The sequence below is a fragment of the Ranitomeya variabilis genome, chromosome 1 (genome assembly GCF_051348905.1).
Source record: "Ranitomeya variabilis isolate aRanVar5 chromosome 1, aRanVar5.hap1, whole genome shotgun sequence".
In the NCBI taxonomy this organism is placed as follows: Eukaryota; Metazoa; Chordata; class Amphibia; order Anura; family Dendrobatidae; genus Ranitomeya; species Ranitomeya variabilis.
The window spans coordinates 316,755,321-316,770,567 of record NC_135232.1 but is presented as its reverse complement, the minus strand read 5'-3'; the positions used below and the strand labels follow the sequence as shown (position 1 = coordinate 316,770,567).

At 43.8% G+C, this 15,247-nt stretch overlaps 2 protein-coding genes across 3 annotated transcripts in view; one reads left to right on the top strand and one right to left on the bottom strand.

Annotated features, from left to right (window-relative positions):
• ARHGEF40 (Rho guanine nucleotide exchange factor 40) overlaps nt 1-15,247 on the top strand; it is a 194,624-nt gene that overhangs the window by 146,046 nt on the left and 33,331 nt on the right. The window lies entirely within an intron of this gene.
• On the bottom strand, nt 7,978-10,844 carry LOC143816802 (uncharacterized). Its single transcript, XM_077297636.1, has 6 exons — nt 10,738-10,844; nt 10,574-10,648; nt 10,380-10,466; nt 10,066-10,279; nt 9,813-9,972; nt 7,978-9,701 (listed from the first exon to the last, which is right to left on the bottom strand). The coding sequence occupies exons 1-6, from the start codon at nt 10,780-10,782 to the stop codon at nt 8,684-8,686; spliced, it is 1,599 nt and encodes a 532-aa protein (XP_077153751.1). The 5' UTR covers nt 10,783-10,844; the 3' UTR covers nt 7,978-8,683.

Here is a 15,247-nt window from a genome sequence, read left to right as displayed (position 1 = left end):
AGAAGGAAATAACAATCTTAACTTGCTGAGCGGAATCACCAGAGGAACGAGGTTTCAGAGACAGAAACAATTTACAATTATTCCTAAAATTCAGGAATTTAGATCTATCTCCAAAAAACGGCTCAGGAATAGGTATTTTTGGTTCAGACATAGGGCTATGGATAACAAAATCCTGAATGCTTTGCACCCTAGCAGCAAGCTGATCCACACTAGAAGTCAGAGTCTGGACATTCATATCTGCAGCAGAGTTTCAGCCACTCAGAGAAAAAGGGGATGAAAGAAGCTAGGCAAACTGCAGCAAAAAAAAACAAAAAAAAAACTCAGAACTTCTTTTTAATCCCGCTTCTGCGATGCATTAAACGTTTTCTTTTGGCCTGGCATTCTGTTATGATCCCAATGGCAGAGGATCTCTGATATTCCGGCAAGATAGCAAAAATATAAATACTGCTCTAGGGAGGTGGAAACTGGACTAACCGCACACCCGATCCCGACACAAACAACCAAAAGTAGCCGGTGAACGTGCCCACTGTTGTGAATCCGCTTTTTGGGCTCCCCTGGTGGTTGCTGGTGGTACTGGTGACTTGTGTGTGTTTTGCTGTCTCAGTTCACCTGCTCCCATCAGTGTTTGGGAGTTTCCTATTTAGCCTTGCTCTCCAGTCATTTCCTTGCCGGTCATCATTGTAACCAGAGCCTTCGGTTGCATGTTCCTGCTACTAGTCTGCTGATCAGCTAAGTGGACTTTGTCCTTTTGTTTTGTATCTTTTGTCCAGTTTGCAGTTTTTGTTATTCTCTGTAGCTGGAAGCTCTTGCGGGCTGAAATTGCCACTCCTGTGTCATGAGTTGACACAGGAGTCTTAAAGTAATTTCAGGATGGTTTTTTGAAAGGGTTTTCAGTTGACCGTGAAGTCCTCTTTTGTATCCTTCTGCTATCTAGTAAGTGGACCTCTCTTTGCTAAATCTACTTTCATACTGTGTATGTCTTTTCCTCTTAACTCACCGTTATTACATGTGGGGGGCTGCTATCATCTTTTGGGGTATTTCCCTAGAGGTAAGCCAGGTCTGTTCCTTCCTCTACCAGGCGTAGTTAGTCCTCCGGCTGGCGCGTGGCATTTAGGAAGTCGTAGGTATGCTCCCTGGCTACTATTAGTTGTGTGGTAGATTTAGCTCACGGTCAGCTCGAGATTCCATCACCCAGAGCTCGTCCGTTATTTTTGTGTTCTGATGTTTCCCTGCCATTGGGAATCATGACAGCCCACGTTGGTTCCAGACGTCTCGAGCCAGCCGGAGAACCGACCACCCCCAGAGGGAAAAAATAAGACCTCGCTTGCCTCCAGAGAAATTGAACCCCAAAGATATAGAAAGCCCCCAACAAACAATAACGGCGAGGCAAGAGGAAAACACAAACGCAGAGATGAACTAGATTCAGCAAAGTGAGGCCCAATAGTCTAGATAGCAGAAAATAGATAGTGGACTATGCGGTTAGCAGAAAACCCTACAAAACATCCACGCTGAACATTCAAGAACCCCCACACCGACTGACGTTGTGGAGGGAGAATATCAGCCCCCTAGAGCTTCCAGCGAGTCAAAAATCAAATGTAAAGCAAGCTGGACAAAAACACTGAATAATGCAAACGATCCAAATTGTACAAAACAGACTTAGCTTTTCTTGCATGAGGCAGACTGAAAGGAATCCGGAGGAGACCAAATAGGTCTGGATACAACGATGCCAGGCAAGAGACTGAGTCCAGAGGAGACTCAAATAGGAAACACCCACTGCTTAACGACACAGCTGGAGCTCAGGCCTGCAACAAGACATACCTAACACAATACCGTTAGTGACCACCAGAGGGAGCCCAGAAACACAGTTCACAACAACCTACGTCTCGGGGATAAATGTTTCAAATCCTCGGTGACTAAGAGTGTGAATATGTCTATTGCTGGACACAAAGACAAGGGGGGGAACCTCGTCGATCTGGGCATGACGACAGATGGAAACCTACCTTGGGGTGCGATGGTTTGCTCCTCCAAAAGGTCTTCCAAAGCCTGCAAGGCCTCCATCTCAATCCCAGTCACAGACCCATGAGACGGGTAATTCTTAGAATGTAGTTTTTTTTAAATTAGTTTCCGGGAAAAGAGATGAAGATCCTTCATAACTGTAAAAAAATCGAAGGAATTAGTTGGGGAAAAACTTAAACCCCTACCTAACACCTCAATCTGATCCTTAGTGAAGGTTCGTGTAGACAAATTAAGTACCTGAAGGCCACCACTGATGTCTGCCCCTTGTTTTCCAGAGACGTTCTTGGTTTTAGAGGTCTGGCGTGTCACAATCTTGTTGGGCGGTGGTTTTAGCCCAGATTGGTTTCTAGAAGACTCGGAATGTGACATATTATTACCATCTGGTGGGGCACTGGAAGCGGTAGATCTGGATCGTGAACTTGAATAATTCCTAAAGCGAGGGCGTGAGCGATCACCAGAGTTACGCCACCTGTATACTGTATATTACCAGTCTGTTTATCATGGACATCACGTTTAAATTTTCTCGCTTTAGAACTTTGTATTTCATTAACCCATTTTTGTAGATCCACGTCCACCTCGTCATTAAGTTTTTGAATTGCTTCTCCAGACATATCTTTTCTCAAAGTTTGCTGTACCATTTCAATTTCTTTCTCAATTTCACTCAGTTTTTGTGAATCCAGACCTTTTAGTAGGGTGATAAAACCCAACGCACAATTGGTAGACAATTCCTTCCACTTATTCTTGAACTCATCATCCATAATAGGGAATGACGGAAATACTTGGATTCTCAAACCACGCGGGATGAGTCCCCCTTCCAAATATTTCTCAAGGAGGGCGTGATTCCACCAGACCCTTGTTCTCTTCCTTAAGAGCTCCTTGAATTGTACAATAGTCTCCTGTACATCCCTACCCAGCCCATCCGGGCCCCCATTATTAAAACCATCCTTAAAAGTGTCATTAATCTGAGCACGCCAAGTGGAGTCTCGTGCCCTGAAGTCCATAATGGGCCTAAAAAAGACTGTGATAAACACAGAAGCATAAATAATAACAAAACAAGGCATCATTTTAGCGGAGCGATCAAAGCACTAGATAGCGCTAAAAAGACCCGCAACCAAGAAGGCAGACTAGCTCCTATATAAACCATTGAAGAAAAGGAGTACCAACGGAGCAAAAAGATGGTGCAAAATTTAAGTATTTATTAATTTTCAAGCATATAGTGCATAAATATATATACTGAACGATTACAAAAAGGATGGTTAAAATAGAGTGAGTCTCTGCCAGTGAAAGACGCTGCCAAAATTCAGTCTCCCATACATAAGATAGCACTAGGGAAGCAGTCAAATATATTAGCCAGATCACCGCTGTGGGTAACTAATATACCCCCCACAGTAACAAATGACAGTAACAGGGCAATGCTTACCACTAAAAATATATGGAGGCAGGGTCCACTGAGCAGGATTCAGTCCGTGGGAGTCCCCGACGCGCGTTTCGCTCACGCAGATATTAAGCTTTCTCAAGGGGAGGTTTCCCCTATGCATCCTGTATCATGAGTTTTCAGTTGTCTCTGAGCAAGTGCGTGGAGACTTCCTGCTATGATGTCATCATTACACTTAACTTACAGAAATCAGAATTCCTGCACTTTTTTATTTTGGTAGCACACAGTCAGTAGCAGAGCAGCATGGAGTTCAATATTCAACAGTGCTGAGTAGTGTAACTGTATATGCAGCTCTGGGGTGAGATAAACCAATTTTCTCTTCCGTGTCATTGGGGACACAGAGACCATAGTTATAGCTGTTGCCATTGGGAGACTGGCATTTAAATGGGTTGTCCCACGCAAAAAGTACATTTTCATAAATAGATCTCAGAATAAAAATAAGTTCCACAATTGGATGTGTTAAAAAAATGTTCCTGTGCTGAGATAATTTTATAAATATGCCCCTGTGCGACTTCCAACAAGTCTATTTTAGAAACACTCGGGCTATTATCAAGAAATATATGTACCGTATATACTCGAGTATAAGCCGAGATTTTCAGCCCATTTTTTTGGGCTGAAAGTGCCCCTCTCGGCTTATACTCGAGTCATTGTCAGCGGGGGAGGGGAGCGGCGGCTGTCACATACTCACCTGCTCCTGGCACGGTCCCTGCATGTCCGATGGTCTCCGGCAGCTTGTTCCTGTGTTCAGTGGTCACGTGGTACCGCTCATTAAAGTAATGAATATGGACGCATATTTATTACTTTAATGAGCGGTACGTGACCGCTGAACATAGGAAGATGCCGCCGGCTACCGAAGGCCATCTGACAGTGATAAGCTGACAGTGATAAGCTGCCAGGGACCGCGCCGGGAGCAGGTGACTATATCGGGGGAGGGGAGCATTCCGATATTCACCTGACCTCGTTCCACCGCTGCGCTCCGGTCCGTCTTCCTCGTCCTCTGCCTGTGACTGTTCAGGTCAGAGGGCGCGATGACGTAGTTAGTGTGCACCCTGTGCCTGAACAGTCAGAGCCGGAAGACACAGTGGCACGCCGCGCAGCGGTGGAACGGGAAAAGGTGAATATCGCAAGTGCTGGGGGCCTGAGCGGCGAAAGGTGAGTATGTGATTTTTTAATTTTAATCGCAGCATATGGGGCATAATCTATGAAGCATCTTATGGGGCCATAATCTATGGAGCATTTTATGGGGCATAATCTATGGAGCATTTTATGCGGCATATTCTATGGAGCATCGTATGGGGCATAATGTATGGAGCATCTTATGGGGCATAATGTATGGAGCATCTTATGGGGCATAATGTATGGAGCATCTTATGGGGCATAATGTATGGAGCATCTTATGGGGCATAATGTATGGAGCATCTTATGGGGCATAATGTATGGAGCATCTTATGGGGCATAATGTATGGAGCATTTTATGGGGCATAATGTATGGAGCATTTTATGGGGCATAATCTATGGAGCATTTTATGGGGCATAATCTATGGAGCATCTTATGGGGCATAATCTATGGAGCATCTTATGGGGCCATCAACCTTTATGCAGCATTGTATGGGGCAAATGTTTCTATGGAGCATCTTATGGGGCCATTTTTAACCTTTGTGCAGCATTATATGGGGCATATTTTAATATGGAGCATCTTATGGGGCATATTTTGTATGTAGCATCTTATGGGGCACATCATGAACTGTATGGAGCATTATATGGGGCTCCTGATTCAATATGGATATTCAAAAACGCTTAACCTACTGATGTCTCAATTAATTTTACTTTTATTGGTATATATTTTTATTTTTGACATTTACCGGTAGCTGCTGCATTTGCCACCCTAGGCAAAATTAGGGGGGTCGGCTTATACTCGGGTCGGCTTATACTTAAGTATATACAGTATGTCAGTTATCATATACGGTGGATGAAATTAGAACTTATCTTAAAGATATTACATTTCCCCACCCAACCATGGAACAAGTATGCGTCTTAGAGGCTAACTTAAATATGGAGGAACTTAAGGAGACCTCATCAGATATGGTTAGAGGCAAGGCTTCTGGGCCTGATGGTTTACCTTTGTAGATCTATATACAGTATAGGGAGGAGATTCTCCCCTGTCTGTTGATGATATATAAAGCCTCTTTTGAGGCAGGCTGTCTTCCAAGTTCGTTTTATGAAGCCTCAATAGTGGTGCTACTATTGAAGCCCAATAAGGATCTGTTGGACTGAGGGTCCTACAGACCTATTTCTTTACTAAATATGGACTACAAACTCCTCACAAATATTCTAGTTAATGGAATAAACAAGGTTATAACAAGCATAATACATTCTGATCAGTCTTGCTTTTGCATGGTAGAAGCACCTCTGACAACTTGAAGGGAGCCCAGCTTGTGTATCAGATCAGGGTTAGAAGCTGTGAAGACTGCGCTTTGGTTTCCTTAGAAGCAGCCAAGGCTTTTGATTCCATATAATGGTCTTTCGTAATAGAAGTCTTAGGCTAGTTTCACACTAGCGTTTACTGCATTACGTCGCAAATCCGTTTTTTTGCCGAAAAAACGGATGCGTCAAAAAATTGAAAAACGGTGACAAACGTATGCCACGCATCCAGCATTTCGACGGATCCGTCGCAAATCCGCTAAACGTTTCCGTCGAAAATACTGGATGCGTTGCATACGTTGTATCCGTTTTACCATCCGTTGTATCCGTTTTTCCGACGGATCCGTTTTTAAAAGGGGAGGCTCCCAAAATTTGATTGGCTACTGGAAAATTTGAAAAACTATATAGTACTGTATTTACAGCCCATCTTTGTGGGTTTTAGTTTTGTGGCAGCGATGGAAGGTGTTCTTGGGAGGATTGCTAGTTTGGTTACCGACGTTATCTTTGAGACAAATCGCCTGGATATCATAGTGCGGGAGAAGGAGGCGGCAGCGGAAAGGCGTAGGATGCTTCTGCAGCAACGGAGACGAAGACGAATGTGGATTCATCCGATTAATCAACTACGGATGACCCGGGGTGTCCAGTCCACTCTGTACCTGGAGTTGCGGCACAATCCACACAAATTCCACAACTACGTGCGGATGAGGATTGAACATTTTGATTTTTTGCTTGCAAAACTGGAGGATGTCATCCGAAGACAGGATACAAGGATGAGGCTTGCCATCACACCGGCGGAGCGGCTGATGGTGACCCTGCGGTAAGCCTCTTTTTTTTATTTCATTGCTGATATTGAATGTTATATTACATGCTGCAGAAAATACTGCGCTGGCATATTGCGCACTATTTTCTGCAGCATGTAGTTTTGGTTTTCTTGGCGGACATTCAACTGCTTTATTTAAATGTCATTGCTGATATTGAATGTTAACAGACTGCAGAAAATACTGTGCTGAAATATTGCGTTGCATTTTCTGCAGTTTTTTTTTTTTTTGGTTTTTTTGGGTTTGATGACATGCAACTGCTTTTTTCCTGTCATTGGTCATTTTGAATGTTATATTACATGCTGCAGACAATACTGCGCTGACATATTGCGCACTATTTTCTGCAGCATGTAGTTTGTGTTTTCTTGGCGGACATTCAACTGCTTTATTTAAATGTCATTGCTCATATTGAATGTTAGATAACAGACTACAGAAAATACTGCGCTGAAATATTGCGTTGCATTTTCTGCAGTTTTTTTTTTGGGGGGTTTTTTGGGTTTGATGACATGCAACTGCTTTTTTCCTGTCATTGGTCATTTTGAATGTTATATTACATGCTGCAGACAATACTGCGCTGACATATTGCGCACTATTTTCTGCAGCATGTAATTTGGGTTTTCTTGGCGGACATTCCACTGTTTTTTTACACCGGATTCATGCTGGTTTTATTGGGTCTCCTGTCATTTTAAAAAAAATTAACAGTGCCATATTATAAAAAATTGCACAGACAAACAATTTTTAACATTTTTTTTTTTTTTTTTTTTTATAAAGTTTCCTAGCTACGGGTGAATCTATGACTTCGCTCCATTATCAGTTCAGGCTGGGCATTTCAACTATCTCTGGAATAGTGAAGGACACATGTCGGGCTGTTTGGACCACTTTGCAACCAGAGTATATCCCCCAACCATCCACGGAAATCTGGTTGCGAAGTGCTGAAGAGTTTCAGCAAATTTGCAATTTCCCTAATTGTGTGGGTGCAGTTGACGGGAAACACATAAGGATTGCGAAACCGGCAGGAACAGGATCGGAGTATTATAATTATAAGAAGTATTTCTCCATCGTCCTTATGGCTATTGCAGACGCCAACTGCAGGTTCCTTGCCGTGGACATTGGAGCGTATGGACGGTCCAACGATTCGCAAGTGTTTAAAAACTCTCCGATGGGTCGTTGCCTTTATGGAGAGAGCTACGATTTCCCGCCAGCCAGACCACTGCCAGGAACAAATGACCCAGCCCTGGAATATGTCTTTGTAGGTGATGAAGCCTTTCAACTGTCGCTGCACCTACTGAAACCGTACAGTAGCCGGAACTTAAACCATACCAAGCGGGTCTTTAATTACCGGCTTACTAGAGCACGAAGAGTAGTGGAGTGTTCCTTTGGCATATTGACGGCGAAGTGGCGAGTTCTGCTGACGGCTATCAAGCTGAAAACAACAACTATAGACGAGGTAGTTAAAGCCTGTGTGGTGCTCCACAACTTTGTCCTGTCAAAGGAGCCCGTTTCTTTGGATGATGAAGAGTTGGAGACCACCTTGTGGGACTACCGCAGCAGCTCGGTTCGCTCTACAAGTTCAGTTACAAGGATGAGGGACCAGTTTGCCGATTATTTTGTCTCACCTGTCGGGCGGATCCCGTGGCAAGACATGATTGTGTAACCTGTTTCCCATGTGTAACCTGTTTCCCATGTGTTTTGGTTATGTAAAAAAAGTGTTTCTGCCCCCCCCCCCAAAAAAAAGGCCCAAAAGCGTGGTTTTCTTGCTAGTAAAACCATTATGTTATACCCTTTACATGTCTGGTGTTTGTTTTTATTAAACCTTTTTTTATTATATTACCTTAATAAATCCACACACACACAAAGAGTAGAATTGTAATCCGAATTTTATTTTAACTCTTTTTTTTTTTTTTTTTTTTTGTTTTGCAAAAAAAATATATATATATTTTCCAACATTTTTATAGAAAAATTAGAACATTTTTTAGAATCTTATTTACACACTTTACAAATTTTCAAAGTGTTGGGTGGAGATATGAGAGGAGGATGTGCCGGAAGGTTGGACCACGTCGATAGGTGGGGAAACCCTACTTGTTTGGGGTGCAGTGGAAGTGGGGGTTAAACCAAGAGGCTGACCAGAGGGGGGTGGTGTTGGGGTAGGTGGAAGAGAAAAGTTCAGTAAGGAAAACATTGGGGAAGTAATTTGGTCTAGGGGCCGGGATTGTTGTGGGGACTGGGTCGGGTATTGTGACTGGGTAGGGTAGTGGGAGTGGCGTGGGGTTTGGTAATGGTGCTGGTGTGGGGATTGGAGCTGGGTTTGGTAATGCTGCTGGTGTGGGTATTGGGGCTGGGTTTGGTAATGGGGGGTATGGTGTGGAAATGGGGCCTGGTGTGGAATTGGAGTGGAGGTGCGGTGAGGTGTGTGGGTCGATTCATTAATGGCCTGCAGTGCAGCATTATGGCAGGTATTCATTACCCGCATCTGTTGCTCAAAAGAAAGCTTCTCCATGCTCATGAGCATGGATTGGAAAAAAAGGTTGGCCGGATCGGGACTTACAGCTGAATGCAGCCTATCCAAGCGACTGCTGGTTTCCTGGCTTGTTTCACTGATGCGTGATTGCACCATGTTGAAACCAGCAGTCACTTGCTCTCCCAAAATTTTGAAAGAGCCTTGGAAGGATGCATTCAGGTGTAAGAACTCAGGAGCATAGCTCCTTTCCTGACCCCTCTGGCGCTGCCGCCACGAACCTAATGGTGGTGTCGAGGTGGCAGGATCAGAGGGGTGGGGTAAAGGGAACGCTAACTGTTCAGCATCAGATGCGAGCAATGAAGCCTGCAATAATGCTCCACTGCTTGGGGCGGATGAAGTGGAGGGGACAGAGGGGTCAGAGGAGAGGACAGAGGGGTCAGAGGAGGGGACAGAGGTGTGGGGCCTACCGACGTGGCCCTCAGTGGCGGACTCAGGAGGGATCGCTCCAGAGGGCGCAGAGGAAGATGCAGGCGCCCGGTGGCTGGAGAAGGTGCTGTGAAAGAAAAAACAAATGAAATTAATACATTGGAATGAAAAAGCCCTGACTGAAAGCAAACTAAGTAGACAGGTTAACATGGTTATTAGTGGGCTGTAGAATACTTACACTCTGCTTAGCATTGTTCGCCTCAGGAAGGAGAGGGCCTGGCCATATTTATATTTGCTCCTCTTCCTTCCTGCAGAGCCACTCGGGGCCTTCATCTCATCATTGAATTCCCTCTTAAAGCGATCCCTCAGTGACCGCCACCGCTTCCTAATCTTTCCAACTGTGAAGACAAGAATCAAAAGAAAAAACCAAAAATTGGTAAATGCAATACATTACAGTCAGCTCAAAACATCACTGGAAAGTGAATACTTACCTAGTTTGCTCTGCTGCTGAGGATGAAGGCTCTCCCGCCTTGGAAACAGGTTGCGACACACTTCGTCCCAGAGCCGACGGGTGACACCGGTATCAGCATGCCTGCGGTCAGCCATGTTCCACAGCGGCTCCCGCTCGCGAACCTCCTCGATGAGACAATCGATGTCAATGTCATCATCATCATCCTCCTCTTCTGCGGGAGCACGCTGTGAAGCCTGTGTCAAAAAAAAAAAAAACAAGGAAAACAAACAAATTAGTACACTGAAATACTAAAGTACCAATAGAATCCCCCTCCCCCCCAAAAAAAAAACTCACTGATGGCCGACCGTGGCGACGAGTCCGCCGACTCTGGGACTGTCTGGGAGAGCCTTCAGCGGCAGCAGCAGGAGCAGCAGCAGCAGCCTGAAATGAAGGAAACAAATTCTCAGTTAAGGTAGGCAGGTGTTTAGTAATCTGTTTTGTGTATGGTGCAGTGTGATGTGCGAAGCAACTGTTTCACCACTACTTACACTTGGTTCCTCCTCCACTTGCATCTCTCCACCCGTCTCGCCCCCTTCTGACAGCTCCTCATCTGATTCAGCTTCCTGTTGAAACATAATGTATGCATGTAGTTATCCATAAAAATTTAATTTAAAGAAATTTAAAAAAAAAAAAAAAATTTGTGTTAACTTACCGATACACGCTGTTGCTGTGGAGGAGGGCTGTCAGAAGAGGACATCGTTTTGTGGTCCTGGTGGGCAGTGGCTGTGTCCTGGTGGGCAGCGGCTGTGTCCTGGTGGGCAGTGGCTGTGTCCTGGTGGGCAGCGGCTGTGTCCTGGTGGGCAGCGGCTGTGTCCTGGTGGGCAGCGGCTGTGTCCTGGTGGTTCTGTAAGTTAAAGACACACTTGCAATCTGCTCGACACATTGAAGTAGCAGATTGGGGTCTTCAAAACTTACTTCTAGCTCTTTAGCTGTGGTCCTGGTGGGCAGCGGCTGTGTCCTGGTGGGCAGTGGCTGTGTCCTGGTGGGCAGCGGCTGTGTCCTGGTGGGCAGCGGCTGTGTCCTGGTGGTTCTGTAAGTTAAAGACACACTTGCAATCTGCTCGACACATTGAAGTAGCAGATTGGGGTCTTCAAAACTTACTTCTAGCTCTTTAGCTGTGGTCCTGGTGGGCAGCGGCTGTGTCCTGGTGGGCAGTGGCTGTGTCCTGGTGGGCAGCGGCTGTGTCCTGGTGGGCAGCGGCTGTGTCCTGGTGGGCAGCGGCTGCGGTCCTGGTTTATCTGTTATATGTATAATGGATCTATAGTTAGACCACCCCCTGAACTAGGTAATGTTCAATGATAAACACCCTACTAAAATGATGTCAGAAATGTTCATACAGGTGAACACCAAAACCCCCCCAAAAAGTTGCACGTTATACCATTCATTTCCATGTCCCAAAAAACAAAATTTTTTAATGTTAACACCATGAAAAAATATATTTGACACATTTTATTTAAAATAAATAACCTCTCCCCCCCCCAAAAAAAAAAAAAAAATACTTTACAGGTTAACCTTTATTAAAAAAAATGAGCCCTCAACCAACCCTGTATTGCATGTGTAACCATTGGTACATACACCAGTTTTAAATTTACCTTTATGAAATAATACTACGGACATTTTTTTAATAAACATTTTATTATAATTTTTTTTTTGCACTTTTTTTTTTAAAAATCACAAGGAGCTGACATGCTCTTTATTTTAAATACAAGTACTTCAACTGCAAATGGTTATAACTGTAATAAAAAAAAATTCAACACTTTTATTAAATAGAAAAACCCCACACTCACACATTCAAACCACAAGCTGCACACCGCTAGACTTTTTTAAAAAACACATCAGATTTAAAAAAAAAAAAAAAAAAAAAAAAAAAAATTTAAACCACATGCTGCACAGACCACTATACAGTCAATACATCAGAAAAAGGCAAATAACCAATTATACAGCATGGACAAATGCACATGCCATCAACAAGACGTACCCAAAAAACATGCATGGTATGTGTCCACATTCAGGATCGCATCAGAATTTGGGCAGGATTTCCCATCAGTATTTGTAAGCCAAAACCAGGAGTGTAAAAATTAGGTAAAGTATAATACGAAAACAGGCACACTTTTGCTTTTATCACCCACTCCTGGTTTTGGCGTACAAATACTGATGGAAAATCCTGACCACATCCTGATGCAATCCTGCACATGGACACATACCCTCCCACATGAACAGGCATAAAATTGGCAAAGGCATAATATAGTGCAGGCACATGGTACAAAAGCACACAGCCGTCCAAAAATGCACACATACACATGCACGCACATAGCTTTATGCAAATACACATATGTACAACAAAGGCAGAAAGGTGAAACCAATCAGAAGACGCATACACACACACACATACAAAAGGCTGACAATCCTTTGGCTGAAGCAGCAGGTCTTCACAGTGGCTGGCATCATGGTGGATCTGGACTCTAGCATGGCACTGGCTGGTGCAGGACGATGGCAGGCCTCAGGTTCTCTTCAGGTTTTAAGCTCTTGCTGTAGTCAGTAGTACCTCATACACACAGAAATGCACAGGCACACAGATGCACACTAAAATTGCAATACTCACACTGGCTATGGTGGCTGGAGTCTTGTAGCAGGATGTCTGGAGTCTTGTGGCAGGATGGCTGGAGTCTTGTGGCAGGATGGCTGGAGTCTTGTGGCAGGCTGGCTGCAGTCTTGTGACAGGCTGGCTGGGGTCTTGTGCTTGGCTGGGGTCTTGTGGCAGGCTGGCTCTTGCTGGCAGGCTTCTTTGCTTCTCTGTGTCTTGCTGGCATATGTGGGGTTCAAGGCCCAGGCCAGGTTTATATAGATTTGGGGGTGTCTGACCAATTGGCAACAAAATACTTCTTCTGAGCATGCTCAGTGTAAAAAAAACGTATTGCAGCGCTGCATTGCGTCGTACGACGTGTCCCGACGCATCCGTCGCTCATAGGCTTCCATTGCAGCCAACGACGTATGCCGCAGGATGCGTCGCGACACGTTTTTTAGGCGGAGACAAAAAACGTTACAATCTACGTTTTTTTGAGACGACGTGTCGCCAAATTTCGACGCATCCGTCGTAAAACGTACACGACGTATGCCAATCCGTCGCCATACGTCGCCAATACAAGTCTATGGGAAAAAAACGCATCCAGCAAAAAGTTTTGCTGGATGCGTTTTTTCTGAAAAAAGACGTTTTGAAACGTAATGCAGTTAACGCTAGTGTGAAAGTAGCCTTACATACATTTTGCTTCAGAAGTAATTTCATAAAATGGATTACAATTATCTAGAGAAACCCTAAAGCAGCTATTCAACTAAATGGTGTAGTATCTGATTATTTCCCTTTGTTTAGGGGTAAACATCAAGATTGCCCCTTATCTACTTAACTGCATGCGTTGGCAATGGAGCCACTGGCTATCTATATTAGATCTGACTAAATCTATAGATGGTAAGTCACAAATCGGGGGAAGATCGTCTGGTGCTGTATGCAGTTGATCTATTATTATCCCAAGGGCTATACAGCTGATTGATCATTATGGGGGCTATTCCGATCTATTAATAAGTTGGACAAAGTCTTTCATGCTATATCTTTCTCCCAGTAGATCCAGTTTATTAAACTTGGTGGTGTTGGGCCTGATAGTGCCCTTCGTCTTTCTGTAGCACGTAGGAACAATCTGATTAAAATGGTCATCCAACCTAAATGTTTATATATTCTACAACACATCTTCACATGGGTACCAATATCCTTCTTTAAATGCCTAGATTACATGATTGTCTGTTTTGTATGAGGTTCCACTAGTTCTAATTTGCAACTGGCAAAACTACAAAGACCTAAAGAATTGGCTGGTATGGCGCTTCCTAATATATTTCTATACTTCATGTTAAGCCAGCTTAAATATTTAAGACCATGAACCCAAGTCAAAAGGCTAAAAACCCCTGAACGTTATTTGGGGGATTTTGTAGATTTACAACTAGTGATGAGCGAGTGTGCTCGTTACTCGAGTTTTCTGAGCATGCTCGGGTGGTCTCCGAGTATCTTGGGCATGCTCGTAGATTACGTTTGAGTCCCCGCAGCTGTATGATTTGCGGCTGTTAGACAACCTGAATACATGTGGGGGTTGCCTGTTTGTTAGGGAATTCCCACATGTATTCAGGCTGTCTAGCAGCCGCAAATCATACAGCTGCGGCGACTCAAACATAATCTACGAGAACACCCAAGATACACCCGAGCATGCTCAGAAAACTCGAGTAATTAGCACACTCGCTCATCACTATTTACAACTCCTATAGCCCATACTGGAAAGTCAGAAATTGTCAAAGGCTACTTCCAATTCATAAACTGGCAGGTAGGGTGTGGTGAGAGGCTAAAAAAAATATATGATTGTGCTGATATTCCCCTAGAGACCCCATTTTGATATAACCCTGGGCTGCAACACTTCATTATACTTCAGAACTTTGGGGTGAGGGGGAATAAGGATATGGTATTAGTCATATTTAAAGAAACATGTTTTTTGCTCTTTTGCACATTTACAATCCCAATTTCAGTTTCTAAACTCCCACTTTCATAAATTCTTCCAGAACACACATGCATTTCAAGCTCAGGCAGGAAGGGGGCTTTCTCAACCTTCCCTTTAATTGCAATTATTAGATCTCAGGGTCCAGGAGGTCTGATTTCTAGACTATACTCTTCGCTCATACATGCCAAAGCACAGAAAACTCCCTTAACAGTACCGGATTTATGGAAATCTAGGATCCCATGTCTGGATGATGAGCTTTGTGTGGATTTAGTTGAATCTCATTTATATGTGTCCCTAGCTATAAATAATACGGTATTTGTATATAATACTTCAGCGTTATCGTACATCAGTTAGAGTGAAGAAAATGGTCAGGTCTCAATATGCGGATTTTAGAAAACAGATTTTTGGCACATGATATGCGAGTGTCCAGTTTTTAGTTCCTTAATTTCTTATCTGCAATCCTAAATATTAAGTTCGTAATGTATCCTCTGTTATGTTTGTTTGATATTATGGATGAAGAGAGTAACCTTGTTACTCTCTTATATTTTTGAGAGAATCTCTATTCATAGCTTAGGAAACCAATTGCTACAGTACATGTTGGATGGACGGATGTCCTCTGAACCGTTCTTC

What these genes read in the sequence shown, in the direction of transcription:
- LOC143816802 (XM_077297636.1), bottom strand. Translation starts at nt 10,782, where the DNA reads ATGTCCTCTTCTGACAGCCCTCCTCCACAGCAACAGCGTGTATCG. An exon ending in CACAGCAACAGCGTGTATCG is followed by an intron (nt 10,649 to 10,737) that starts GTAAGTTAACAC and finishes ATGTTTCAACAG; the next exon opens with GAAGCTGAATCAGATGAGGA. An exon ending in GTCGCCACGGTCGGCCATCA is followed by an intron (nt 10,280 to 10,379) that starts GTGAGTTTTTTT and finishes TTTTTGACACAG; the next exon opens with GCTTCACAGCGTGCTCCCGC.